Consider the following 26,518-nt stretch of genomic DNA (forward strand, 5'->3'; position numbering starts at 1 on the left):
ACAGAGACTCCCTATATATGGCTTCGGATACTGGTAAAAGGAGACCACGGGTACTTCCCAACACACTCTCGGGGCATGTAACGTTCCTCAAGGACAGAATAGGTAAGCTGGCATGTCTGTATCCCAATTCTAATCATAGGAGGACAATACGGCACTTAATATATCTATTCCGGGAGGGTCATCGAGCGACCATAGGGCTAATTAGGTAGCCGCCGTGAAGCTCACTCATTTACAATCACTACATCAATTATGTGCGACAAACAGGGGATGGCTACTTCCACCGCAACCATTACTAGACGAATATGAGTGATCACCGATGATCTACTCACGGAACTAGCTCCGTAAATCAGGGGAACCCGAATATTGGTCCTGCTATAAACGCTCTGGCGCAGAATTTCTCATCAGAATAACCGCCACAAGCGACCACGATCAAGCAAATGAAAACGGGACCACTGGATTACGGTATAACAGTGTCAATTGCGCAGCCTCGCCGTTTTGTTGTCTTCGTATATTTTTTTTCACTTCTCGTTCTCGGGATGACGCGTCGTCCAAGCTTCCATTGACAGCTAGCCCCAGTTTAGCAGGATGACGATCAACATCACCCAAGTGTTTCACCCGAACAAACTAGGGATGTGGATCCGCGATAAATGGCCCATTTAAACATGGTACCTGTATCTTAAGTTTTTTCCTTTTACCTTATGGGTTTGTTTTATGTCGCGGCCTTATTATTAGTGCGGACGGCTTACATAACGACGAGTGATAGTGTATGATATGATACAAGGTCTGTGAGGATTTTAATGTTATTACATAAGGCGGAGGCCTCTCCGGAATTATATTGACAATATAGGGGAGATAGATTACGAATTACGGATATCATTAGTCTCGAACCCTAACTGCACGCAGTGCGACAACAAAAACAGTCTGGGAACAAGACTAGGATATCATCCTTAGGCGAGACGAAGTAGCTTGCTACCGAGATTTCGCATACGAAGGAAATGATTGAATACACTAGTAACTTAGCACCGGTCAATGATAGGAATAATAGAAAATCTGCAAATAGCCTAGTCTCAACATGTAATTCGCCCAAGAGGGTCAGTTAAGATCCTGAGGGGGGTGGGGGTATGGGCACCCCAAGGCATACATACTCTGCACAGATTATTTTTCTTCAGGAAGCCTTACAAACGCTCAGATTTCGGTCTTGGAGATGATGCGCAATTTAATAGAAACCAGTCAACTATTAGATATTTGGCAGGTTCGTCCGGTTTGGGACTTGGCAAAACAAAACATCTTGCCATGACAATTGGCATTATTCCGTTGGGCTTAGGGGGGTCTGCTTTTACTTGGCCGCCAAGTGATAAGTGGGTCGTTACATACGTGTATCCTACCAATCTTGGGTTTTTTGCTGGACCTTGAAGGCGTTGGCAATATTCAGTCCCCTGCCGTCTTGATATTTTCCGATACCAGTGGAGATTTTGGTGGCTTTTTCTCTTGATCACTCATCGCCTACCACTGCTAGCTCCATCGTTTTTTCAGCCAGTCAAACGCCTACTTTAAGACCGGAACTATACCCAGCCTCTTGGGCACAAACTAATGTACGTACTCTATCTGCTTCTTGGCTGATAAAGCACCTGCCCGCATGGAGAGTAGGTACAGACTTTTCAACCCACAGATACCACATATGTATTCCAAGCCTCTGCGGGAGATCGGGCTTTATCATATCTCCTCCTCCTGTATGCACAACACCCCCCCCCCCCCCCCTTCCTTTGTATTGCCAAACAGTCCCTTAGCTAGGAACGCCAATACTCCCCTTATAAGCACCAATTGTACTTCACCAGCGCCCTGTCGGCATCAAAAACCAGGAATTAAAGGAAGTGGACGTAGACAGCGATATTGGTGTAGGCTTGGAGGTACGTGTGGTGGGCTAGAGTCAATGACTGAGCTATGACGTTCCCTGGTTCAATTGCGAATAACGACTCTGTAATGTAATCGCAAGGTATTTTGGCGTCTCGAGGTCTGCAAAGGCAATAGGTACTTTATGTGGTGATTGTGGAGGTGAAGAAGGCAATATGATTCGATATCAGTTCAGATAACTGGATATGAGTGCAGTGAGCGCGCGGGTGATGTGATGTTGTCGAGGGCAGTCCTCAGTTAGTTAATTACGCCAGATCCTTGCACTTCGAAACTTCCAATCTGTTTCTGTAGGTTTCGGAAAGTGTTCCGGAAAATAAGGTTGGCTTTCTCTCAGGAGAACCATGTCCCAGGTGTATGTAAAACGATACCGATACCCACCCGAACGAGCACAGCCTCGATTGTATATAAGCACGCACATATAGCCATCTCCTTCAGCAATAATACTTCTAGGCAGGCAGGTCAGGAGTCTCGCCCGTTTACTCTAGGGTGGACTGCACCTGCATCACCTACACATGCTAGATGGCGAATACGGATGTCACGGAACAGTAGTACAAGTAGTGCCCAAAACGCGAAAAAAAGAAAAGGTATCAGTGGGTAAAAGAATAACTTTTTTCCGCTCCAAAACCAAACCAAACAAGCAAAAAGATATTATACAAATCGTACATGTCTGCCATGAATAACTACTACTATACCACGGGAATATTAACCCGTGATGCCTCTTCTTCTCTTGACGCCTTGGAGTCCCGACGTTGCCGGCCCATACGTCATTTTCCACCTCTCCTCCTTCGCCTCTGGCTCCCCGACCTCGACTCGTGGCGGCACCTCGAAGCCGAAGCTTTTGGATACTTGGACCAGGTCGAGGGCTTTTACGGAAAAGACGGAGGGGAGGATGTGGGATGTGTAGTTTTTGAGGTATGATCTGCAATGACGGGGGTATGTGATTAGTCATTTGCATAAATAAAACTTTGATATTGGGGATCGATATGGAATAGGAAGGAAGATTGGGAGAGAGTGTGGAGGGATCAGATAGAGCAAAGCTCGTATGGTTTTGTTTTCATTTAGCGGGGTCTTAATCCGCCTCATTAACACGGACCAATTTCTTCTCATCATGAAAATCACACTTCTCACCCGCGCCAAATGGTAGTTAAGAAAAAACGTTGTGTACTAACCTGAAGGCATCCTTTGCTTCGCAATGAATGGCATAGTTCTTAGCGACCAATTTCCGCAGGTTCAGCTGGACGGCCGCGAGTTGTCTATTTGAGAAATCGAACTCTTCAGGAGTAACCCCGGCGTCTTTCAAGTAGTCGATGAAACCAGCCTCTGTAGGCTGAAGGAAGATTACGCTCTTGGCTGTGCTTGTACCAATGCGGGAGATATAACGGGTTGGGTTTTCTGGCGGGTCATATTGGACAATCCAGTCGACTTTGGGAGCCTGGATAGTAGACTATTGTCAGATACATTTCCAAGTTGCTCAAGGTAAGATATAAAGAGGGGTAAGGTGGGGAAGGATCAGAGAGAGCAAAGCTCGTATGGTTTTGTTTTCATTTAGCGGGGTCTTAATCCGCCTCATTAACACGGACCAATTTATTCTCATCATGATGGGGAGCAACTGCTCGATTGGAAGTGACGGAAAGTAAAAAAGAAATAAAAGTTAGGGCTGTATGCCTACGTACCTCAAGAGTTTGATACACTGCGTCTGTGCAAATCAAAGTTCCTTGCTCTGCCTCATTGAACTCGGCAAGATTTGAAGCATTGATCTTGCTATTTTGCTTCCCATGCATCTGGGAAACAGGAAGGTCCATAGCGTTCAAGATATCACCGTAAGCCTTTGCAGCTGCGGTTGAAGATGTTACAACGATCACCTTCTTCTTTTGGAATTTCTTCACGAAGGAGAAGAGTAGTATGAAGCGTTTGTCAGTCGATACCATGACATAGCCTTGAACACGACTTGCATCAGTAACTACTTCTGAGGAAGTCGTGCCCTTGGCTCGTACGGTTACCGGCTTTTTCAGAGGAAGACCCTCAGCGACGCTCGATTCAGTGCTTGTTAGGAGAACAATCTGCTTCTTTTTGGGAAGAAGCTCGAGGATCTGTTTAACAGACTCTTGTGTCTTGGTGTCCATTAACCGCTCACAATCATCAAGGATGATAGTATGCAGGCCCTTTACGCTGAAGGCAAGCGTCTTTTTCAAATGCTCCAAGAGCTGCGAGGGGGTAGCGATAAGCAAATTGATACCCCTCGTCAATTTCTCGGCTTCTGCCCGGAAGTTGGCTTGATCAGTGACAATGCCCACGCTCTGGGGGGCATCCTCGAGGAGCTCAGTTGCAACCCCCAGAAATTGATGAGCTACCTCGCGGGTAGGGGTCAAGATAATGACACCCGTTCCATTGCGAGGCCTGAAACGCTTCGATTGGAGGAGCGAGATGGAGGATACAAGGGCAGCGGTGGATTTTCCACTTCCAGCAGCCGATGTAACTATGACCTATAATGGGATTGTCAGAATTGATGTTTTAGAAGTGAGCGAGAGAAACTTACATCTTTATCGGTGAGAAGAGCAGGAATTGCGCTCGATTGGATTCCCTTCAATTCTGAATATCCAATAGCAGAGATTGTCTTCTGGATTTCGGGTGTGAGGTTCAGGTCTGAGAAGACCTTTGGAGTCGATAAAGTTACATCGCTGACAGCAATGGCAACTTCTTGTACATCGTCCTGCTTTTCGGTTTCGACCAATGGCTTGTCAGTCTTTTCAGACTTCTCCGACTTGGCTTTTGGTGATTTTGGTCCGTTCGCAGGCTTTTTTTGTGTGTTCTTCTTCCCGACGGGGGATTTAGCAACTGTAGTTGGTTCTGGCTTTTTGGAGTCCCTTTCGGCTACTTTCCTCTTCTTGGTTGATCGTTCCTGATTATCCATGAGATGAGAGAAGAGGGGTGATGATGAGGGGAAAAGTGGTGATATTTATCTGGTGTTGCACTTCCCTCTGACAAAAAAAAAGTTTTCGTGTGGTTTCTTCTCGCGCGTCTTGGCTCGCTAAATTTGCCGCAAACCCTAACCCTACCCGCTTAGGTGGGCCGTGGGGAGCGAGGAAAAGCTCTGGGCGCGCCTGCAGGGTCCATTTTTATCTCGGGATTCGGGAACATCGGTTGGAGTCTGGGGGGAAGCTGTCTCCCCTCCCTCTTCCAGGTGTTCCCCATCTTGCATGATGCATCTGGTGCGTCTGATGCGTCGTGGTCGTCTTTATTTTAGAAGGATGCATTTTTCTTTTTTCTCTTCTAGTTTTCTTGGTTGAGAAGTACTTTTCAACCCTGGAACTTGCTCCTCTTCCTGCTTTCCTACGGGGGGCAAATACGTGAAAGTGGCCTGTAGAGTACGATTGCAGTTACCTAGAGGTATCATCCACCATCGTCATAGCACCCAACCACGTTCATGTTTTTGAGACAAAAGCACGAAAGGCTGAGGTCATACTGAGATCAAAGTAGTTAGCCAGATAGAGCTGGTTATTTCTCTGCTGATTCCAGAACAAATCACTGGATCCGCGAGGTCAGAGAAAGGAGGATACACTTGTCAAATGATCCAATCTTAAAGGGTATGAGATGATAAGTGAGGTCTTGCGCACAATTCAGCCAGTGGCACGACATGAAGATATCTACAATACTGATTATAAATTATTTTTGATCTTAACTTTGTACCCACACGTGAGGGGCAAAAGTAAACCTTAATAAGTTGAACAAATACGAGGAGTCTTCATTCCTTCCCAAGGTGTGAACGGATTTGGAAGGAAGTCACCAGGATCTGTTTCCCCTGCGCAAAAATAAAGTGCCCTCGTCTCCAGATGCTGGCTAAACAGCTTGCAATCCTTCGTAATTTACTTCCTTTGTTCTTCCCCTTCTCTTAAGAGTCCATCTGTGAACATCGTGAAAATAACTCCAGGAACTTCAATAACCAAGTGTTTCGTGCCCGAACGAAACCAGGAACAACCCTAACCCTTCAGCTGACTGAGCAGTTCTGTTCAAGGGTCTGAAACCGATCGAGATTAGAACCTTTGTCAGGTACACACGCCTGGTGCAGAGAACACACCCAAAATATTCTTAAAAAGGAAAAATGCTCCAATATGTCAACAGAGCCATCATTCACCTGAGGTTTTTATCGTTTTGGCAAGTGGTGGTTAATAGCAACGGCTGCAGCCAATAGGCGTCTGGATACCCGGGGTCATTAATTATAACGGTGCGCCCAACGTTAAAGTAGATGCGAGGCGCTAGGCGTGTGAAGAGAAAGCACGATGAGAGAGGGGAAGCGGTACTGTAGAGAAACAGTAGTTTTCTCGTTTCTTGGAGGAGTAAAGAAAAAAAGCGTCTTGTCGCGGGTGTTCTTTTATGTTATGCTCCTTGGAACTGTAGCGGGAAAAATCCAAGGAAATACTGCTGCGACCTGACGTCGTGAAGATCTCCGTGGTCATCTTGCTTGTGCGCAAGAGAGATTTCGGGTCTGTAACCTGGTCCAAGTAGAAGTATCCTCTAATTCGCTTTCATAAGGTCTCTCGCATCCGTCGCTCCCGAGTATTCGTTCTCCCAGAGTTTATCGGTCTCATTGCGCATTGTTGCGACTACGAGTGCTAATACTAGTACTCTCACATTCTGATCTTCAAGACGGTTTCTCACCTCGTTTTAAATCTAACTTCTCCATACTTTAGACCGCATTTGTCACTCTGTAACAGATTCGCGCTCTTTTATCAGGCCCGGGCGTACCATCAGATCCCCGTCAGTAGGAAGCATTTGTCGCGGGTCCCAATCATTCCGCCTAATTTGGGTATCACCCATCACAGTGAGAGGCAGTGCACAACCCACAGCTCCTTGCCGCCCGTTGCACATTTTGGGCTTGGCTCACATACTTGCTTGCGACGACGCTCTGGTTCGGGGTGCGTTCCTTTCCTGGGGGTTCCGTCCAACCCATCACGGCTGTCCCCCTTTCCGTTTTACTGTGAGGTTTCCCACCATCATTCACCTGTCTGGTCTACCTGCGTTTTGCTACTCATAGAGTACCTGACCTGCTCCCCAACTTTTACAAACCCCTCCACCCTCTTCCCCCCCCCCCTCTCTTTTTTTCCAACCAATTCTAACTTGGCTGTCTGTCCAGACCCCCCCAAACATCAATCCACCAGTCAGATTAATATACAGACAGCCAGCCTCGAGACAGCTTGCTTTCTCGGCTGCTCGTTCGCTTCTCTTCTTTTCATTCTTTTCTTTTCATTCATTAGTTTTTTGACTCCCCTTTTGAAGTGAAGTGAGAAGAAGAAGCCTTCTTCCCCCACGGTCGCTTTTTTATTTTATCTACTTCGCCGCTTTCGCTTCGCAGCTCACCGGCTCCAACTAAACATCGCCTACTGCAGCATTTCTTTGTTTGCAACCACTCGTTTCCAGGAACACAACGCTTAGCTCCCCTCCCCCCATTAGCACAGCTTTTGATCTCCCTTTCATAGCCCACCCTGAACTACAGTGACGTCTCCCCGTATCACGACTCAGCAACTATTATAATCACGTCAAGCTGTCTTCAATAAGAGTATCACCCTTGCCAGGCACCTAAGGGGACTTCCCCCCTCCAGCATCAACTTCAGTACCAAACACACTCGTTGCAACGCCCATCATGATGAGTCGCTCGTTACCCAGAACAGGCATCGTGCCTTCATTATTGCTCGCTCTTGCTGCTTTCGGTACTGAAAATGTCGCTGCCAAAAGGCTCATTCAGTCAACGTCCTTGAATCCCTGTATGGACAACTCCAAGTTTTCGGCGTCTTTATTCAATGTCACGTTCTCTCCAGACGACTACATTCTCAACATCAATATCAACGGTGTATCGTCTATTAATGGAAATGTTACAGCTACTTTGTTGGTTATTGCGTATGGGTACACGGCCTTGTCAAGGGAAATGGACCCGTGCACAATGGGAGAAGGGTTTTCAGGAATGTGTCCCATGACACAGGGTTTAATCAATCTTGAATCTCACACGACCATTGAAGCCGCTGTTGCGAACCAGATTCCAGGTATGCTTTTCTATATTTTTTTTGTATTTGTTTAGTTGGGGAAATTACTGACATTTGTTTTGTCTAGGTATCGCTTACCAGGTTCCTGATATTGATGGAAAGGCAAAGATTATGGTCAACAGGACCGACACAAACGAGATGATTGCTTGTGTCGAAGCACCTCTCAGTAACGGAAAGACTGTAGATACTCATGGTGTAGGTTGGGCTACAGCTATCATCGCTGGAATGGGTCTTATTGCCTCTGCCGTTACATCCGGACTTGGCCACTCAAACACCGCTGCCCACGTTGCTGCCAACGCCTTGTCTCTTTTCGGATACTTTCAAGCTCAAGCAATGGTCGGAATGACCGCCGTTCCTCTCCCACCAATTGTTGCTGCCTGGACTCAGAACTTCGACTGGAGCATGGGTATAATCAAGGTTTCATTCATGCAAGATATTTTCCATTGGTATATCCAGGCCACTGGAGGAACTCCTTCAAATCTTTTCGGTGCCCTCTCTGAGGTCTCCGTTCAGGTTGCGAAGCGTTCCTTAGATACTGTTGAGAACAATGTTGGCCGAGCAGCCATGTATGGATTTCAGACATATGCCAAACTAGAATCGCGCGACCTTGTACCCAGATCAAACAATGACAACGGAATTAACGACTCTACTGAGACCATCAAGGTGTCTGGAATTCACAGAGTCGCCTTCAAAGCAGGTATCGAAGCAACAAACTTTTTCATGACCGGGTTGGCATTCTTCGTTGCGTTTTTGGTTTTGGTTGCGCTTGGTGTTGTTGCCTTTAAGGGGGCATGCGAAGGTGCTGCAAAGATGAAGTGGATTAAGGGAACCAAATTTTTGGATTTCAGAAACGGATGGCTCACAGTTTTGAAAGGAATTATGTACCGATTGGTATGTCTTGGAATCAGGATCCTTGACCTTGAATTCATCTAACATGAAATCTATATAGGTTCTTATTGGATACCCTCAGATGGCAATTCTCTGCCTTTGGGAGCTGACCGAGAAAGATTCAGGCGGTGCCATCACTCTTGCTGTTTTCTTCTTTTTCTCGATGACCGCAATTCTTGCTTGGGCTTCGTTCAAGGTCATTCGCATTGCTCAACGCTCAGTCTCATTACACAAGAACCCGGCCTATATTCTTTATTCTGACCCGGCTTCACTAAACAGATGGGGTTTCCTCTATGTTCAGTTCCGTGCTACCGCCTACTACTTTGTTGTGCCCGTTCTGTTGTATACGTTGATGAAGGCCATGTTTATTGCATTTGGTCAAGGAAACGGGACTGTCCAGGCAGTTGCGTTGGTTCTTATTGAAATTGGATACTTGATCCTTGTCGCCTTTATGAGGCCATTCATGGACAAGAGGACCAACATCTTCAACATTGCTATTTGCGTTATAAACTTCATTAACGTCATCTTCCTTCTAGTCTTCACAAACGTTTTCAAAGGACCTGTTAGTACCGCCGCCACCTCTCGTTTAGGCCCCCGAGCTAATAGTTATTTAGGGAATTGTTATCGGTGCCATGGGCGTCATCTTTTTTATCCTCAACGCTGCCTTCGCCCTCGTTTTGCTTATCCTCGTCCTCATTTCTTCCATCTATGCACTTATCTCGAAAAACCCCGATGTCCGCTACCAGCCGATGCGTGATGACCGAACATCATTCATCAAGTCCAATTCGCAAATGATGCTCTCAACAGAGTTGGATGCATTGGGTGCTACTGCACGTGGTGACAGCAAAGCCGGATATAGGAAACGCGACCTTGAGGAGGATACCGACTCATATAATTCCAAAGGTTTAGATGCCAGTGGTATTCCTTTGCCTCCATCAACAGCCGGATCCATGGCAGCCAGCCATCGGGATGCCCCACGATCACCTGTGAGCCCCGCCGTCCCCCTTTTCCCCACGACTTCAAACGACCCCCAAAGGAATAATATGTACAACAACAACAACCAAATGTCTCAACCCAATCAGCTCCCGTTATTGACCACAACGGGCACTCCTAGGTCACCAAGTCGTGATGGCAGCAGATCACCAGCAGCCTCCACCAGGTCTCAAGGAGGATTTGATTTCCAGCACCAGCCGTTAACCAGACAAGGCTCGAATGGCACGAACTGGCAAAGTGGTGCGGGTTATGATCGTCATTAAGAGTCTTTCTGTGTATGCAGTGGCGCTTTGCGGACTTTATGTTTTTCCGAACCGCGTGTGTAATAGAATGATGGTTTGGTTATAATATTTGTTTTTTTCCTTCTTGTGCCAAATTCAGGGGTGTTTTCTTCTTTTCTTGTGTATTTTCTGTATTTTGATTTACTTATTTTTGATGTATGTGAAAGCCACCGGGAAAACGGGACATTTGCATATCACTTCGGAAAACCCTAGAACGTCTTAGTATAGACAGTGTTGGGGGTGAATTTCTTCAGTTATTGTAGCTTATGTGTAGGCCAAACTGGGGTGGTTTTTTTTTATTTTTTTGACCGCGATTTCTTTTGTCTGTCCTTTTCCCTCTTATTTTTCCTTATGTCTTTTCCATACGGGGTTTTTCTTTGTTACTTTATTTGCCTCTACAACTACTGTCTGTTAACTCTTATTACCCTGGGTGGGTTTAGGTGGCGGGGTGGGATGGGGCGGGTATTTGGTTAAGGAGCGAGGGATGGATTGGAAATTTGGGGATTGTTTTTTTTGTCCGAGGGGTTTGGTGCATCATACGTGTGTGATGGCAAGGTATGGTGCGGGGCGCATGGTTTCATGAAGAGGAGGCTACTCTTTTATACATACCTTATCTTTTGCGCTTCCTTTATTTTTTTTTACTTCTCTTCTGCGCACTCATCTCTTCAGCTACCATGCTGTTCTGGTTGTACCATCTTTTCACACACATTATCATCTTCACTTTTATCATGGTTCCCTCGATCCTCTGTGTCTAGTACACTTCTCACATTATATATACCCATGCTTGTTAGCCCACTACCATTCCATTCATCTACCTCCCCCAAAATACAACTACATATCCAAACAGAGACAGAGACAGACAGTCAGTTAACCAAAAACCAGTGATACCCCCTCCACGTTTTTTCTATTCCTTTCCTATCTCATTTTCTCTCTCTCTCTCTCTCTCTCTCTCTCTCTCGGTCTGGGTTTGTTAGGGTGGGTCTTAATTTCTTAGGTGGGATCTTGTTTTTGTTTGAATCTACTTAGCTATATATATCACTCACACTCATTATCTATCTTTTTGTACAATGTATGGTTATTGTTTTTCCCTTTGTGACGCTGCTCGTATTTTTTTGTGCAATTGTGATTATGGGTGGGAAGGGGGTCAGGCCAGGGGGGTGCTCGCGATCGAGCGATTGGGGATGGAACTCTTTTTTTTTTTTTTTTTTTTTCGCCGAAGAAATAAATATACTGAAGGACCAAGAATAACTCCGCATTGCAAATTATTTAAGGAATTGCAGTGTAGTGCGTGTCCAGGATAACCCAGTGCAGCCGTATGTAATCGTGAATGGAATCGGCATTAAGGAATGTAGGGCGCTGATCTCGGGATGTGGCGTCGGTGATGTTCGATTTGTGTTTAGTAGGCGTATTTATGGTTTCGGCGGTAGTTAGTACGGGTTCAAGAGTGGGTGTAAGAGGCGAGTGATTAAATATGATCTCGTATATATCATGCAGTGTTGGCTCTTTAGAGCACACGTCTGGTCAATGATCGTGCAAGCAACATTATTGATGCTGTGTGTGGGAACGGCTAAATTGGTGCTTGTTTACTTAGAGAATGGTGACTGCGCACGCTATACTGGATTCGCGAAAATGCAACCAAAATTCTCGTTACTGACTGATCAGTGACCAAATAAGTAGTAGATTTGTAAACTACAGTGCCTATACACTGCGCATATCTACGTAATTAACCAACCCCCCATATATACACGGAAAAAAGGGCTCGCCCAAAAATAAACCTCTGCATCATCATGTGCAAATATTAAACAAAACACCAAAGAGAAAAGAAAAAAAGGAAAAAAAAATGAGGCGACGTTCTAAGCAGAAACCGAAAGTCCCAGCCCAGCCTCCTGATCCTGTAGCTCGTCACCACATATATCGCTCCAGGCAGTCTCATCTTCCATGCACCTACCCATCGACAATCGTCAGCCATCAATTACATGAGCCCACATGATGCGTACAAGAAAAACTTACTCAGTCACAACCTCAACCGAGAACCACCTGGACCCACAGAGGCAGTCCTTGACGGCATAAGCAATTTCTACATCGTTCTGAATAGCTTGGGCACCCGGGCCGTCGAGACAGCTCTGGAACGCCTGCCCCATACGCATGCACTGAGGGGCGACGGGGATTTCCGGGAACTCGGGGAACTCGGAGTGTCCGAGCTCGGGGAGCTCAGGGAACTCAAACTCGGGGATAATAGAGGTTCCGACTTCTTGAGGGGTGGGAGTTGGGAGGGCAAGAGTGCCGGTGAAGGCTGATAGGATAAGAGTGGAGAGAAGAAAGATAGAGTGCATTTTTGGAGGTGTGGGTGTGAAAATAGAACGTGTTTTGAGTATTTTGCTTTTTTGTAGGGAAGATCGTTGTTGATTTTCTGGATGGAGTTTCTGGTTGGAGGAGGGTGGAGGCGGGTGGCATGGTATTTATGCAGTGCGATGCTGCAGGTCAGATCAGCACGATTGATGGCTGACGATGATTGAATAATTGCATACTGATCCAAACAGTTTGTCGTTTGTGAGGAAACAGTTAGATCATCGAAAAAGTGCTTAATAGATACTAGCGCAGTAACTGTCATCATGAGCCTATCAACCAATTCAACTAGTTTGTGTCCGTAATTGGATAGTAATAAATTTCTGAGTAGAACGCTAGGCTGTGCATTTCATTGCTCAACTAATACGCTTGTTCTCAAAGATGCGCGCATCTCATCAGACATGTACAGAGAAATGAACACAGATCTATTCAAACCATTCAGATAGGCCGATCGTCTCATCCATATACAGTGAGATTGCTACAGCCTTGAACCAGCGATCACATGTTTGTCTAGTCTTTGATTGATTGTAACGATTATACTCTACGAATTGCGAGCGGCATTCTTGTATAGAGTGATAAATCATGACGCAGCTATTAATGATTGATGACTCATTAAGTATATGCGTGACACAGCTATTAGAGCTCATGATCAATCTTGTGGGAAAGTCCCTTATATCAGTATCGCATTAGAAGCTATAAGAAAACTAGAGACTTTGCACTCGTAGAAGCTTCAGAAGGGCCTACGGGGTTTAGTGAAAGGGGGAAAATTAGAATACACACCACGATACCTCGGCTACAACCAATGACGAAATATCCAATAGGGAGGATAGCACAGTTTCCGGTAGAACCATTGCGAAAGTCAGAGCTAAAAGAGTGGATTTGTTGGTCTGTGCTCGTAGTAAAACCCCTTTTAAGGGCCAATAGGCCTAGGACTATCGGGTCACGGAGAACCCACTTTCGCAATAATTTTACCAGAAACTGTATTGGGGGGTGGACGCCTTAAAGGTACAGACTGCCTTGCTGGGCTCAGAATTATATGTTTACATTGTATCCTTAATGGTAAAATATATACCAATTACTATCTACGGCATGTTGAGTGCCAGAGAAGGACTGGTTAGCTCTTCGTTTGGCGGCGCCTCCTACTAACCAGATTGAAGGAGGGCCTGAATTTGGATGTAGGACTAATATATATTGATTGACGATAATGGGGGTCTCATAGCATGTGCCACAATCTTGGCACCAACATTTGGGGAAATGTTAGTACTGCCGATAAAGATATATATATATTTTGACAACTCCCCATGCATAGAACCAGAGCTTGGCGCGTTTCGTTATATGATTTTCCCCTAAAGCTTAGAACGGTTAATTGCATTTACATGTAGTTGGCTATGCTACTGAGTCTAGAGGTATCCCGTATATATCACAGCAGAACTAGTACTGCGGCAATCGAAGGGCGAATCAGTTGGCGCAGGGGACCCGTCTCTGCGATCTTCTGAGTACATACATGGACAGCTCCTTCATGGGTGGCGTGAAATGACAGCCTGTTTCAGTATATGTGGTTGGACTTCATGCTAGAGTAATGTTGTGTGATCATGAGTGGAGTGTTTTCCTCGTCAGTATATACATGTATGTAACCATCCGGCTGGCTGCACAGTTCCACACGCGGACCGGCCCACAGTTATACATACTATTTCTATACTATTAACAACAGTGGCCCAAAGAAAAGTCGAGATGCTATATACGTTCAACCTAGACCACTTGCCCATGAATTTACCTGGCTGGAAATGATATTTCGACGCCAAGGTTACTGTAGACCTAGGCGATAAGGATAACCGTATGACGACTAAAGCACCCGTAAGAAACATGCACCGCCTATACTTTAAATCGATGTGACCGCTCTTGAACCGACAGCTAGGCAGGGTATCATGGTTTTCATTAATTGTGGCTCCCTCTACGTAGATGATCAAGGATACTGATCCCCGCCAGTACTGAGAACCGGCCCATGCCCAAAGGTTCACAATCCATCACTCGCACTGCACCAGCCACATGGGTTGGCGGCCGTCTTTTGTGCTTGTAGCTGCATACACCGTCTCGCGGGAAGAGAAAAGGGCGGCCTTGGATGGTGTTGATGAAAGTGATCTATGGCTTATGGTGAGAACACTCATTCATGGATCCTCACTCGACAGCAGCGACCACCACCCCCACCAACCCCACCGCACCTCACCCGCTATCATCCATCCTCTACTAGGCAACATGAGCTCGAGGGCTCACCTATGACCAAATCTATAAAGAGTAAGCGGGGTATTCCGTAACCAAAGGTTAGGAAAACCACTAGTATAAAGAAGAGCCCCTGCGCAAAAGTAAAAAAGATTGATGACGCCTCGAACCCCAGTCTCCTCTCTCAGAGCAGTTACACTACGGGCTGACTTTTGAGAGACGTGCTAACCGACTGCACTACCGTGGCTTGGGGACGGACTGTGGAGAGTGTATGATAGACCTAAGATCCCCGGGCGGGAGACGGAATCTGGTTTAACCCCGCCGGCCGGTCTCTGTAACAACCATCCAAGACATCTTTACCAGACGAGTCTATAACTACTAGAAAAGATATACAGCTTGGTTTCTATGATGAGGAAGTAGCCTGTCTGTTGAGGGATAGGATCCCCATCGTTTCTCGTCAAGACCTTACTCTGCGAGGTTGGGTGGCTCTGCCCGTCTGGCTCCTCCTGCCCTACCATAGTCATGGTGATATGATGGAAGGGGATGGAGAGACGATGGCGATAACAGCAATTGGCTGTTTCGTGTGTTTTGTTGGGTGGTTGGGGGACTAAATATCCGTATGTCGAGGAGTTTTATCACAAACAGCCACCGTACGTGTCCCATAGTCGAATCTCCAGATAAAGATGCTGAAATACCACGGGATAGTACTTGCCTTATAATAGAGCAGGTACCGTTATCGTGATTTGGGCGAGAAGGTTTGGGAGGGTCAAATCGTAAGTTAGGGCTTTCTAGCGGGATGGAACGTACCAGGGATAAGATAATGTAGCTAGTTCTTATTAGTAAAGTATGATGAGATATATACGTTACAACAGCTACGTGGTTGTACCCGGTGAAGCGTATGTGGAGAAATGTTGTGCTCATCGAGATACGTTTTAACGAGAAACACCATAACCTAATGGATATTAGCGTTGAAATAACTGGCAATTCATGAGTATTATATTATACATACTAGTGACGCCCCTCCAAGTAGGATACGGACTTGCCAAACAAGCGGCTTTATATCGGCTTTAAGTTCCCCCTGGTTCTTCTCGGTGATCGTTTCTATGCTCCCGAAACCCTGTTCCGTCCTCGAAGCAAGTTCTCCGATAGATTTACTGACATCCCCTTTGAAATTTCCAAGGTCCTACCGAGACTCGTAAGCAGTTTGCATGTATTCTAGGAATTAGAGCCATACCATTGTCAGGGCAGAGACACGATCGTCCAATTTATCGACATGATTCCACTATTACAACCGTTCGTTGGTTGAACCAGTGGCAACTCCATTACATGTAGAATGACTTACCAAACGATCATTGCCACTAGGAACCGACTGATGTTTAGCTTCAGACTCGGAAGCCTTCTGTTTTTGTTCGGCTTCAAGTAAGTCACCCCCATCTCCGGATCCCACGATGAACCCTGAACTGAATACGTTGTTGTGCAATGCGGCGAGTAGCCACACGGACTCCACGTTGTCCAAACAGTCGAAGCATGTTTGACGACGTTAATAAGTAGTCTGGAGTTCTTCGAACGTTGTTGTAACGGAGATGGAGAAATGTACCGATAGAAGGCCATTTAAGCGCTCCCAGGGCCAAGCGTGTTACCCTCTCGCCGCCCGCGCCTTCCCCGGCGCTGCAACTCTTCCACTCGTCTCCACTCATTAGTATTCACAGTTCACAGAACATATAGGCTGCCGCCCCCCACTCCGTGGGGCCCCCCGCTCATACTCTGAACGAAAAAAATTAAAACAAATACAAATACAAACACCTCGGTCGCATCCGACCGTAGACCGTCGCTTAATCGCGACTCTCTCCACAACCGCTCCCTCACGGTCGCTCTCTCAATCCCGCTCGCTTCCACTCGCTCCGACTCCGTCACGTCAACACGATAAAACAAATCTCACGATAATCCACACGATTAGGCTTCGCCCCCCCCGCTTAAAATAAAGTCATACTCTGAAAATACAATCCTCATCACAAGACAGTCAACCCAATATGTCGACGAAATCTGTTCTTTCGCTCATTGATCCTGCCACCCACTGGCAAACCGAAAGCGACGAGAAGATTGTTGATAGCTGTACCTATTAAAGCAATGGGATTAGTATTTGTACTCTATATGGGTGTTTTCTTTTCTCGAGGATCAGATCGCTTACTATCCAACTCATGAATCTGGGCAGTTGTCGCCGGAAAGTTTTGAATTGGTTGACCGTCTCGACCAAGTAGTGCTTCCAAGGCCGTGGCATCATTGGTGACTTTCGAATTAATCATTCTTGCGAAGTTATTGTTGTCTCTATTTCAGTGTCAGTTCTCAACCTCCTGCTATAGGTATACTGAACTGGTGATGTTGGCATACGCTCGAGTAAAGTCTGCACGAAGTCCACGAAACTCACGCAGGATACGTTCTTCCATCCGTAGCATACATTCTTCCATTCGTAGCATATGTTCTTCCATTCGGTTGAGTTGAGCGGCCACATTAATCACTGGAAGGTTTTGCATTTTCTGAATTTGTGTAGCCGCAATTGCTAGCCCGTTGGCTGCTGCTGTGAAATCAGGTTGCTCGGCCATGCTAACCAACTCAGTATTGGACTTCGAATACCCCGGCCGACCTTTCCGTGTTCCGACTCGACGATGGCCACCCTTCTAAATATCAAACGATCGTGGTATTATAGCGTCGTGGTGTTGCAAACGTAGGCGTGGTGGGGTGGTGTTGAAGAATCGGCCAAACAATATATAAAGAATCAAAGGTGTAACTGAGCGTCGCGCACAAAGCCTGCGCTTAAGGGCGCGTTTGGCAACCACCTAAACGGAGGTTAAGACCCCCCAAATGCCGTTATATACAACGGACTTCTCTCAAAACTCCGTTATCTGATAAGTTGGCCTGTTTGGCGAGCCACTTATTGAATTCTGAAACAGCTTTGGGCTGGCAGCCCTTGGCATTATGGACAGTGGCGAGTGTCCAGGTGGCAAACACACCAAAAAAGATACCTCCTCTTTTGCAGGGGGACACACTATCTGGCGAAGTCTGGACTGATGGACAGTCAGTCTAAGGGGGATAGTTAATCGGCGCGTCGCACAAAGCGACCGCCCGTGACCGCGGCCTCTCGCCGCTCACTCTTCAACCTCGCACCCTCGGTTAGTATACACAACCCCGCTCGCCGACGCCGCCCACAACTCCACCTCGCTCGCCGCCGACAAAGTTAGTTCACAGAACTCCAAAGTAAATCTCATGATAGTTTCGCCCCCGGCTTGACCATAAATCAAACTCTGAATAAACGCTCAACTACAAATTATAAATTATAGATACAAACAACAAGAACGCCTCGACCACCGTACAGAGGTTCGCGTTGCTGAGCCCGTTGCTGAGAATCAAGCCACCAAGACTCCAAGCGTTGCAACGTGAAAGGTTGAGCCAAGTTAGGGCGTGGTTCGCTAATAAGACTTGAGTGGTCTTGTTATCTCTCGTTATATCAGACACCCTATTGGCAATACTACTCGTGTGGTTAATTGGGAGCACCAGGTTATCTATAAGCCAAGCTCATCGCGACGTCGGAGACCTTGGGAGTTCTTTTATATACTACATCTGTTGGATTGTTTAGTACTGTTGTCCTGAGGAGAGATTTATTAATAGGGTCGCGGCGTGGATGCTTGTATGTATTTATAATAAGAATCTAATATATTTTCCCAGAGACTGCCAAGACCTATAAATCCACCCCCACAAGCCAGAGGAAAAACAGCGAGTGAGAACCCATGATCGAGCCAGACTGTATTCACCATCTACAAATACAAAGAACTATCTCCATTCACAACTCTCCACCCGTCCCTCCCTCTACCCCTTCAAGAAGGCATTGCACAGCAGCGCACTCGCCACACTCACATTCAACGAGTCCACCACCCTCTCCGTGCCCACCGCCCTCTCCAGCCCCACACAGAACTCACACTCCCGCTTCACCACCTGCCTCAGCCCCTCGCCCTCACTGCCCACCACCAGGCACACCGGGCCCTCCTCCAGCTTGCTGCCCACCTCGCCCGCAACAAAATAGCGCTCCCGCCGCCCCTGCTGCTTCGTCACCGGCGGCACGGCCGCGAAAAAGCTCCACCCGTGCTCGACGCTCGCGCGCACGACGCTCTCGGCGCGCGCGTGCTCGAGGATCGGCAGGAACTCGGCGGCGCCGGCCGAGGCCTTGAGGGCCACGGCGGACAGCGGCGCGCAGTTGCGGGTGGAGAGCGAGACGGCGGTGACGCCGAGGAAGTAGGCGCTGCGCAGGATGGCGCCGAGGTTGCCCGGGTCGAGGATCTCGTCGAGGAGGAGGATGAGCGGGTAGCGCGGCTTGGGGGAGCGCGAGTAGAGCTTGGCGGGGTAGGTGCTGGGGGCGATGGGCGTGTTTGTGGGCGTGTGCTGCGCGAGGGTGAGGGTGAGGGTGCTGCGGGCGGGGGAGACGGGGCCGAGCGCGAGGATGGGGGTTTTGGGGAGCGGGTGGGTCTCGAGGACGTAGCCCTGCGCGGAGAGAACAGGAGTGTCAGTAGATGTGAAAAGCGCGCAGAGCCCAATCAAACACCAGCCGGGAAAGAAGGAAGGAAGGAAAGAAAGGAGAGAGAAAACAAACATTATGCGGCCGACTATCGCTCATGCTATCCAGCACGCCCACATCCTCCTCCCACACCACCTCCGCGCCCGCACTCTTCGCCATCGCCGCCAGCTCGCGGTCCCGCGCCCGCGCCTCCTCCGTGCGGTTGCGCCCCGCGTAGATGTACAGCCTCAAACACTTCCTGCGGCCAGCCTTGAGAGCAGCCTCGACAACGCTCGCGCCGTAGATCCACTCGGCGTCGTAGTCGACCTTGGGGATGAAGCGCCGCGGCTTGGGCGCCCAGTCCCGGTCGGGCGGGGGTGCGTCGAGGCGGGGGGAGGACCGCACGCCGGAGCCGGAGCCGGAGCCGCTGCCGAAGGGGCGGTGTGCGGCGTAGGATGGCTCGGTGGAGGGGTAGGGCGCGGGCGGGGGCGGGGGCGGGCGCGGGGGGCGCTCGTCGGTGCTCCAGGTGCTCCAGGTGCGCGGGGGACGGGGGTCCTCAAATGCCCTGCGGGGAGAGTCTTCGGACCCTCTGCGCGGAGAGCCCCCAAACCCGCCCCGCCGCGGCTCCTCATCGAACACGCCCCGACGGGGCTCCTCCCTCCGCCGCGGCGCCGGCTCTGCAACGTCGTACGCATCCTGCTCCTCCTCGACGCGCCCGCCCAGCGGCGTCCACACGCGCGAGTGCACGCCGCGCGGCGGCACAGTGGGGAAGTCGTCTTTTGGCCGCGGGGGAGCGCCGGGGGGCGTCCAGATGCCGCTGGTGGGCACGGGCGGCAGCAGCGGGCGCAGGTGCGAGCGGGTTATTCGCGGCGCGCCTGTGTGTGGGGCCTCGGGCGGGGAGCGGCGCAGGGCGCGGGCGAGGGCGCTGGGGGGCTTGGGCTTTGTGGAGAGGGGGCGGCGGAGGAGGAGGGGGCGGAGGTGGTGCGGGAGGTGGGGGGGGTGGGGGGGGAGCAGGTGGCGGGCGCTCATTGTGTTGGTGAGGGGGATCGTGGGATTGGGCTCGCTCGCTGGGGGGCGTGGAGTGCGGGGGATTGGGACTGGGCGTGGATGTCGCGGTGTTTGAGGGGGTGGGAAATGATGAGTTTGGAGAGCGAGGAAATGATTGCGGTGCAGGTTAAAATTTTTGGCGTGCGCGGCAAGTTCCGGCGTTGCACAGACGGGAGCGAACGCGTCGTCTCCGAAAGTGAACGTTGAGAGCCGCGCCCGCACGCAGAACGCACGCAGCACGGCCGATCGTCGGGCAACCCAGCGCAGAGCCCGGCAGCGGTAGCGAGCGAGCGAGCGACGATAAGGACGGCTGCTCTCCACTGCACTTCTCTCTCAACTACACTCATTTCACCTCCATCCCCAACCATCTTGTCTCCATCTCCATCTCCATCTTCAGCCATCAACACGAGCAATCTCATCTCATCTCTAGTCCGTCGAGCACTTCCAGCTGGAGCCATTGGGGGGGGAGACAGTGATAGACGGTAGCACACAGACACACAGACACAGATACACACAGATAGACAGCGATAGACGATAGCACACAGACACACAGACACAGATACACACCGATAGCACACAGATAGACAGCTCACACCAAGACACGATACGATAGACTGACTGCACCGCACCCAAGTACTCTCTCCTCCCCACTACTGCTGCATCTCACGCGTTCTCCCCCCACACACATCATTCCACTCCCCCAAAGACACAGCACAAAGCCAATTGCAACCGACACAAACAGCCGCACACACCCAACTGTACAATGTTCGACACAGACGACTCCATGGACGACGCCGACGCCGCCGCAGAAACATACCAGATGATCCGCTACATCCGCGTCCCCACGCTCGCCGAGCTGGGCCTCCGCCGCAGCGACTACGCCGTCGTCCCCTCCACCCCATCATCCCCCGCCTCCGCCAAGGAAGAGTCCCCCGAGCCCCCCGTGCGCGGCCGCGGGGTGTTGAGGATCCTGAGAGAGGTCACGCGGGACGGTGGACTGTGGTACAAGACGCTGTTTGTGGACAGACACACGGAGCTGGTGAGTGCGGATTGTGCATTGTGGATTGGATTGGGGGTTGTGGATTGTGGATTGTGCTGACGGGTGTAGGTGCCGTTTACGGAGCTGATTGGGCTCGAGGGCGGCCCCATGGCGCTGGAGGAGCTGGGCGACGAGCCCGTGCCGAGACCGCCGCCGTCGACGTCGGGCCATTCCCGGAGTGGCAGAGCTGCGGCGTTTTCGTATCGGGACGCCGAGGAGGACGACGAAGATGACAAGTCGGAGCAGGAAGAAGAAGAAGACGAGAAGGAGGAGCAAGAGGAGACAGACACCACCTCTCGCCGCGGATCCTCGCGCCAGCACGACCCCCCCGAACGCGAGCTCCGCCGCCGCCGCGTCGCATCGCTGGCCTCCATGCGCAAAGCCGCCGCCGCCGCCGAACGGAGCCCCACCCCCGAGATCTCGGAGGACGAGCTCGCATCGCCGGTGAAGGCCGGGCCCGCAACACGCAGGACCCGATCAAAGCCGCTGAGGCAGGCGGCGATGCTGCCGTACAGGGGACAGTCCCAGGCCGGCCCGGCATACGACTCCGAGGACGACCTGGTCGTGTCGGACCTGCAGCCGCCGCCACGACAAAGCCGCAAGCGCCGTGCGTCGCAGCTGCCGCGCGGGGGTGCCCGCGGGAAGAGACGGCAGGTGGAGGGGTCCGACTATGAAGAGGAGGAGGCGACACGCATGAGCGCCCGGGTCACGAGGCGCGGCATGTACACGGAGCCGGGCATCGACGACGACTACTACATAGAGGCCGACCCGCAGAAGCCGGGCCGCCCGCGCGCCGTCCACAGCAAGGAGGTCTTCCCGCTCATTGAGCCCAAGACCAGCTTTGGCCGCAAACACACGCAGTACTGCGAGACGTGCATGACCAGCGGGCCGTCGGGCAGCAGAGGGAACCTGGTCTACTGCCAGGGCTGCTCGGCCGCGTTCCATGTCGAGTGCATCGGCCCCCGCTCAACCCGCATGCACCTCGTCACTAAGACCGCGGACGACGACTTTGTCATGCAGTGTAGGCGCTGCATCAACCTGGCGCGCAAGAAGGACCCGACGGCGCCGGACGGGGCCGCGTGCCAGACCTGCCACGAGCAGGGCGCGGCCTGCATGCCCTTCAGCATACCGCCCGGCAACGGCAAGAAGAAGGGCTCGGCCGAGGCGACGCCCGATGCGGACGTCGATGCGGACCTGCTGTATAACCCGGCGCTCGTACTGTTCCGCTGCATGCACTGCAAGCGCGCATGGCACCCCGAGCACCTCGACGACGACGCCGACGCCCGCGCCTTCCGCTGCGGCGACTGCGCGGCGCACACCGCCAAGATCCAGACCATCCGCGCGTGGCGCCCCACGGGCACACCCCCCCCCACCGCCACCCCCGCCCCCGCACACCTGGACATCGCAGACTACACGGAGGACGACAGGGAGTACCTCGTCAAGTTCCAGGGCGCATCGTACTTCCGCGCCGAGTGGCTGCCGGGCCCGTGGGTGTGGGGCGTGGCCCTGCAGATGCGCGGCCACTTTGTGAAGAAGAGCCCGCTGATGGCGTGGACCACGGAGGCGGCCGTGCCCGAGAGTATGTTTAGGATTGAGATTGTCTATGATGTGCGGTACACGAGCTTTGTGCCGACGGGCCGCGAAAGAGATGTGGATGTGGCGAGGATTGGGGAGGTGTGTGAGGCGCTGGTGAAGTGGCAGGGGGGTGAGGGCGGCGATGTGGTGTGGGAGGTGCCGCCGGCGGAGCCGAAAGGCCGTGGGAGGCGGCGGGCGAAGAGGATTGTGGAGCTTGACGCTGGTGGGGAAGAGGAGGGGGCGGAGGAGGAGGAGGTGGTGGAGAGTAATGAGGTGGGGAGGTGGGAGGACTGGAGGAAGGCGTATGAGGACTTTGTGGCGGGGCATTATGTCCACTTGCCGAAGCGTACGGCGAAGCGCAGGGAGATGGTTAGGGGGAAGAGCTTTAAGACGTTTGAGAAGAAGGAGCAGCCGAGTTATGTCGTTGGCGGGAAACTGATGAAGTATCAGATGGACGGGATGAAGTAAGTCACTATTCTAAGGTCAATGATTGGTTTTACAGGAATGCTAATGGGTTGGATTATTATTATTATAGTTGGCTATACTACAAATGGCACCAAGGCCAGACCTCCATCCTCGCCGACGAAATGGGCCTCGGCAAGACCATCCAGATCATCTCCTTCCTCTCCATCATGGTCAACGACCTCTCGCTCTACCCCTTCCTGATCGTCGTCCCGCACTCCACGGTGCCCAACTGGAAGCGCGAGATCCAGAACTGGGCGCCGTCCATGCGCGTCGTCGCCTACTACGGCTCTTCCGAGTCCCGCGCGCTCGCCCGCAAGTACGAGCTCTTCCACCAGGGCACCAAGAGCCTCAAGTGCCACATCGTCGTCACGTCGTACAGCACGCCCGTGTCGGACAGCCAGTACCTCAGGGGCATCCCGTGGGAGGCGCTCATCGTGGATGAAGGCCAGCGGCTGAAGAACGATGAGAGTCTGCTGTATAAGGCGCTCGACGGGTACAGGATTAGGCATAAGGTGCTCATGACGGGCACGCCGCTGCAGAATAACCCGAGGGAGCTGTTTAACCTGCTGCAGTTCCTGGACCCGGGGCTGGACGCGAAGGAGCTTGAAGAAGAGTATGGCGACCTGGACAGCGAGAAGGTCCGCCGGCTGCATGAGCTCATCAGGCCCTTCTTTTTGCGCAGGACGAAGAGGGAGGTGCTGGCGTTTCTGCCGCCGATGGCGGAGGTCATTGTGCCGGTGACCATGTCGAGCCTGCAGCGGAAGCTGTACAAGAGTATCCTGGCGCAGGACCCCGTGCTGATCAAGAGCATCTTTAGAAACCCGGGGGATAAGAGCAAGATGGGGAATCTGCGGAACGTGCTGATGCAGCTGCGGAAGGTGCTGGGGCACCCGTTCTTTTACAGCGATGCCATTGAGGACCGCGGGTTCGACCAGGAGACGCTGCACAGGAACCTCATCGAGGCCGGCAGCAAGCTCGAGCTGCTCAACATCATGCTGCCGAAGCTGAAGGCGCGCGGCCACCGCGTGCTCATGTTCTCGCAGTTCCTGGGCATGCTGGACGTCATGGAGGACTTTTTGGCGGGGCTGGGGATGGCCTATCAGCGCCTCGACGGCGGCACAAACACCCAGGAGAAGCAGCGGCGCATCGACGCGTTCAACCGCCCCGGGTCCAAGGACTTTGCGTTCCTGCTCTCCACGCGCGCCGGCGGCGTGGGCATCAACTTGGCCACTGCGGATACGGTGATTATTCTCGACCCGGACTTCAACCCGCACCAGGACATCCAGGCGCTCAGCCGCGCGCACCGCATCGGGCAGAAGAACAAGGTGCTGGTGTTCCACCTCGTCACGCGCGACACGGCCGAGGAGAAGATCATGCAGATTGGCAAGAAGAAGCTGTCGCTCGACCACCTGATCATCGAGCGCATGGGCGCCGAGGGCGCCGACGACGACCAGGTCGACGTTGAGAGCGTGCTGCGCTTTGGCGCGCGCGCGCTGTTTGAGGACGAGGGCGCCCTGGAGGAGAGGCGGATTAGGTACGATGAGGAGGGCGTGGAGCGGCTGCTGGAGAGGAGTGCGGTCGAGGAGACGAGGACGCAGCACACGGAGGGCGCCGAGGCGAATGCGTTTAGCTTTGCGCGCGTGTGGGCGAGTGAGAAGGGGGCGCTGGAGGAGGGCGGCCTCGCGGAGAGCGGGGCGGAGGAGGAGGAGGAGGTGGTGGATGTGGGCTTTTGGGATAAGTTGCTGGCGGAGCGGGAGGAGGCGGCGAGGGCTGCGGCGGCCGCCGCGGCGGAGGAGCTGGGCAGAGGGAAGAGGAGGAGGAAGGTCGACTATAGCGCGCCCGACGATGAGTATAACCACACTACTAAGACGGCCGCGTCGGGGACCGAGGACGATGGGGAGTTTCGCGATGAGGAGCCGGACGCGCAGAGTGAGAGTGATGCGGAGATGGGCGTGGATCTGGGCGATGGCCTGGACGGCCTTGAGCTGCAGGAGCGCATCGCGAAGTACCATGAGCGCCAGGCAGCGGGGAAGAAGCTGGCTGCGCCGCCGAGGTTGCCGGGGCCGCCGGGGACGGGCGTGTGGATGCCGTCACCACCACCACCGCCGCCGCCGCCGCCGCCGCAGCAGCAGCCTAATAACCACCACCACCGCCACCACCAGCCCGCGTCCCCCCCAGCACCGGCCGTACACCGCCCGCGGCCCCGTCCCAGCACGGGGGCGTTTCAGCGCGTGGAGCTCCTCCCGCTCACCGATACCCCGGGAGAGCCGAAGTGCAAGGCGTGCGGCATGCACCATCCGCGCGGCGAGTGTAAGCTGAAGGTGATGGGGGCGGAGTATTGTCCGCTGTGTGGGCTGGCGCATTTTGGGAAGCAGCCGGGGCTGTGCGCGCATTTGGGGAGTGAGGGGGCGCTGACGGCGATGTTGAGGGCGCTGAGGGAGAGTACGGAGGATAGGGCGCTGGTGAGGGAGGCGAAGGCGTATATTACGGGGAGGAAGGGGGGGGTGAAGAGGAAGAGTACGGGTGCGGGGGCGGCGGTGGGGAAGAAGGAGTAGTTTGGGGGGGGGGGGGGGGGAAGGAGGTAGTTAGGAATTAGGGTTTTTTTCTTTTTTTTTTTTTTTTTCTGTTTGGCTCTTGTTTGTGAAGTGCTATGCGTTACGCATGATGGTGATGATTTGGTGTGGCTTTTCTACGTTCTTCTGGTTTTTAGTGTTATTATCCTTTCTTGCTAGTTTTTAGTATGATGGCCATGGCGAGTGTGGGACTGCACTACACTCATACAGTAAGTAGTTTGCATTTGTGGAAAAGGCCGGTTTAGACCATTCATATTCGGAGGTTAATTGGATGTGGCATTGTTAGCATTAGTTGGTATTATTATTCCCGTTTCCTTTTCTTTTTCTTTTTCTTTTCTCATCGTTTTTTTTTTTTTTGATATCTTCTTTTGCTATGTACCTTTTTTTTTTCTTTTTTTTTCTCGCTTTTCTTTACACTGTAGTACACTACACCGAGTTTCCTCTTACTGCTCTTACTGCTATATTCCTATCATTACATTATACCGCCGTTACTATTACTGTTACTATACTACCTACTGTACTCATATCACTATACTACTACTATTATTATTATTATTATTAGCTATTACTTATTACTACATGTGCTTCTCGTTCTCGTTCTGGTC

General features: G+C 51.5%; 7 protein-coding genes across 7 annotated transcripts; 2 read left to right on the plus strand and 5 right to left on the minus strand.

Annotated features, from left to right (window-relative positions):
- Positions 1–2,613: 2,613 nt before the first annotated feature.
- On the minus strand, positions 2,614–4,822 carry H6S33_000871 (uncharacterized protein; the record flags this gene model as incomplete). The annotated part of the gene is made up of 4 exons (XM_044832296.1): positions 2,614–2,830; positions 3,081–3,343; positions 3,585–4,394; positions 4,448–4,822. The coding sequence occupies 4 exons, from the start codon at positions 4,820–4,822 to the stop codon at positions 2,614–2,616; spliced, it is 1,665 nt and encodes a 554-aa protein (XP_044700430.1).
- A 2,727-nt stretch (positions 4,823–7,549) lies between these two features.
- H6S33_000872 (uncharacterized protein) lies at positions 7,550–10,090 on the plus strand (the record flags this gene model as incomplete). Its single annotated transcript, XM_044832297.1, has 6 exons — positions 7,550–7,946; positions 8,014–8,837; positions 8,896–9,396; positions 9,449–9,737; positions 9,796–9,820; positions 9,949–10,090. The coding sequence occupies 6 exons, from the start codon at positions 7,550–7,552 to the stop codon at positions 10,088–10,090; spliced, it is 2,178 nt and encodes a 725-aa protein (XP_044700431.1).
- Positions 10,091–11,961: 1,871 nt separating this feature from the next.
- Positions 11,962–12,441, minus strand: H6S33_000873 (uncharacterized protein; the record flags this gene model as incomplete). The annotated part of the gene is made up of 2 exons (XM_044832298.1): positions 11,962–12,052; positions 12,119–12,441. 2 exons carry the CDS (start codon positions 12,439–12,441, stop codon positions 11,962–11,964), a joined length of 414 nt encoding a protein of 137 aa, XP_044700432.1.
- A 3,162-nt stretch (positions 12,442–15,603) lies between these two features.
- On the minus strand, positions 15,604–16,200 carry H6S33_000874 (uncharacterized protein; the record flags this gene model as incomplete). The annotated part of the gene is made up of 5 exons (XM_044832299.1): positions 15,604–15,623; positions 15,677–15,854; positions 15,906–15,953; positions 16,014–16,084; positions 16,140–16,200. 5 exons carry the CDS (start codon positions 16,198–16,200, stop codon positions 15,604–15,606), a joined length of 378 nt encoding a protein of 125 aa, XP_044700433.1.
- Positions 16,201–16,680: 480 nt separating this feature from the next.
- Positions 16,681–17,271, minus strand: H6S33_000875 (uncharacterized protein; the record flags this gene model as incomplete). Its single annotated transcript, XM_044832300.1, has 3 exons — positions 16,681–16,787; positions 16,860–16,996; positions 17,060–17,271. The coding sequence occupies 3 exons, from the start codon at positions 17,269–17,271 to the stop codon at positions 16,681–16,683; spliced, it is 456 nt and encodes a 151-aa protein (XP_044700434.1).
- Positions 17,272–18,532: 1,261 nt separating this feature from the next.
- Positions 18,533–20,243, minus strand: H6S33_000876 (uncharacterized protein; the record flags this gene model as incomplete). The annotated part of the gene is made up of 2 exons (XM_044832301.1): positions 18,533–19,201; positions 19,311–20,243. The coding sequence occupies 2 exons, from the start codon at positions 20,241–20,243 to the stop codon at positions 18,533–18,535; spliced, it is 1,602 nt and encodes a 533-aa protein (XP_044700435.1).
- A 781-nt stretch (positions 20,244–21,024) lies between these two features.
- H6S33_000877 (uncharacterized protein) lies at positions 21,025–25,895 on the plus strand (the record flags this gene model as incomplete). The annotated part of the gene is made up of 3 exons (XM_044832302.1): positions 21,025–21,300; positions 21,370–23,339; positions 23,411–25,895. 3 exons carry the CDS (start codon positions 21,025–21,027, stop codon positions 25,893–25,895), a joined length of 4,731 nt encoding a protein of 1,576 aa, XP_044700436.1.
- Between the last annotated feature and the right edge of the window lie 623 nt (positions 25,896–26,518).

This window comes from Morchella sextelata (assembly GCF_020137385.1).
Source record: "Morchella sextelata strain SCLS chromosome Unknown scls_1, whole genome shotgun sequence".
NCBI lineage: Eukaryota > Fungi > Ascomycota > Pezizomycetes > Pezizales > Morchellaceae > Morchella > Morchella sextelata.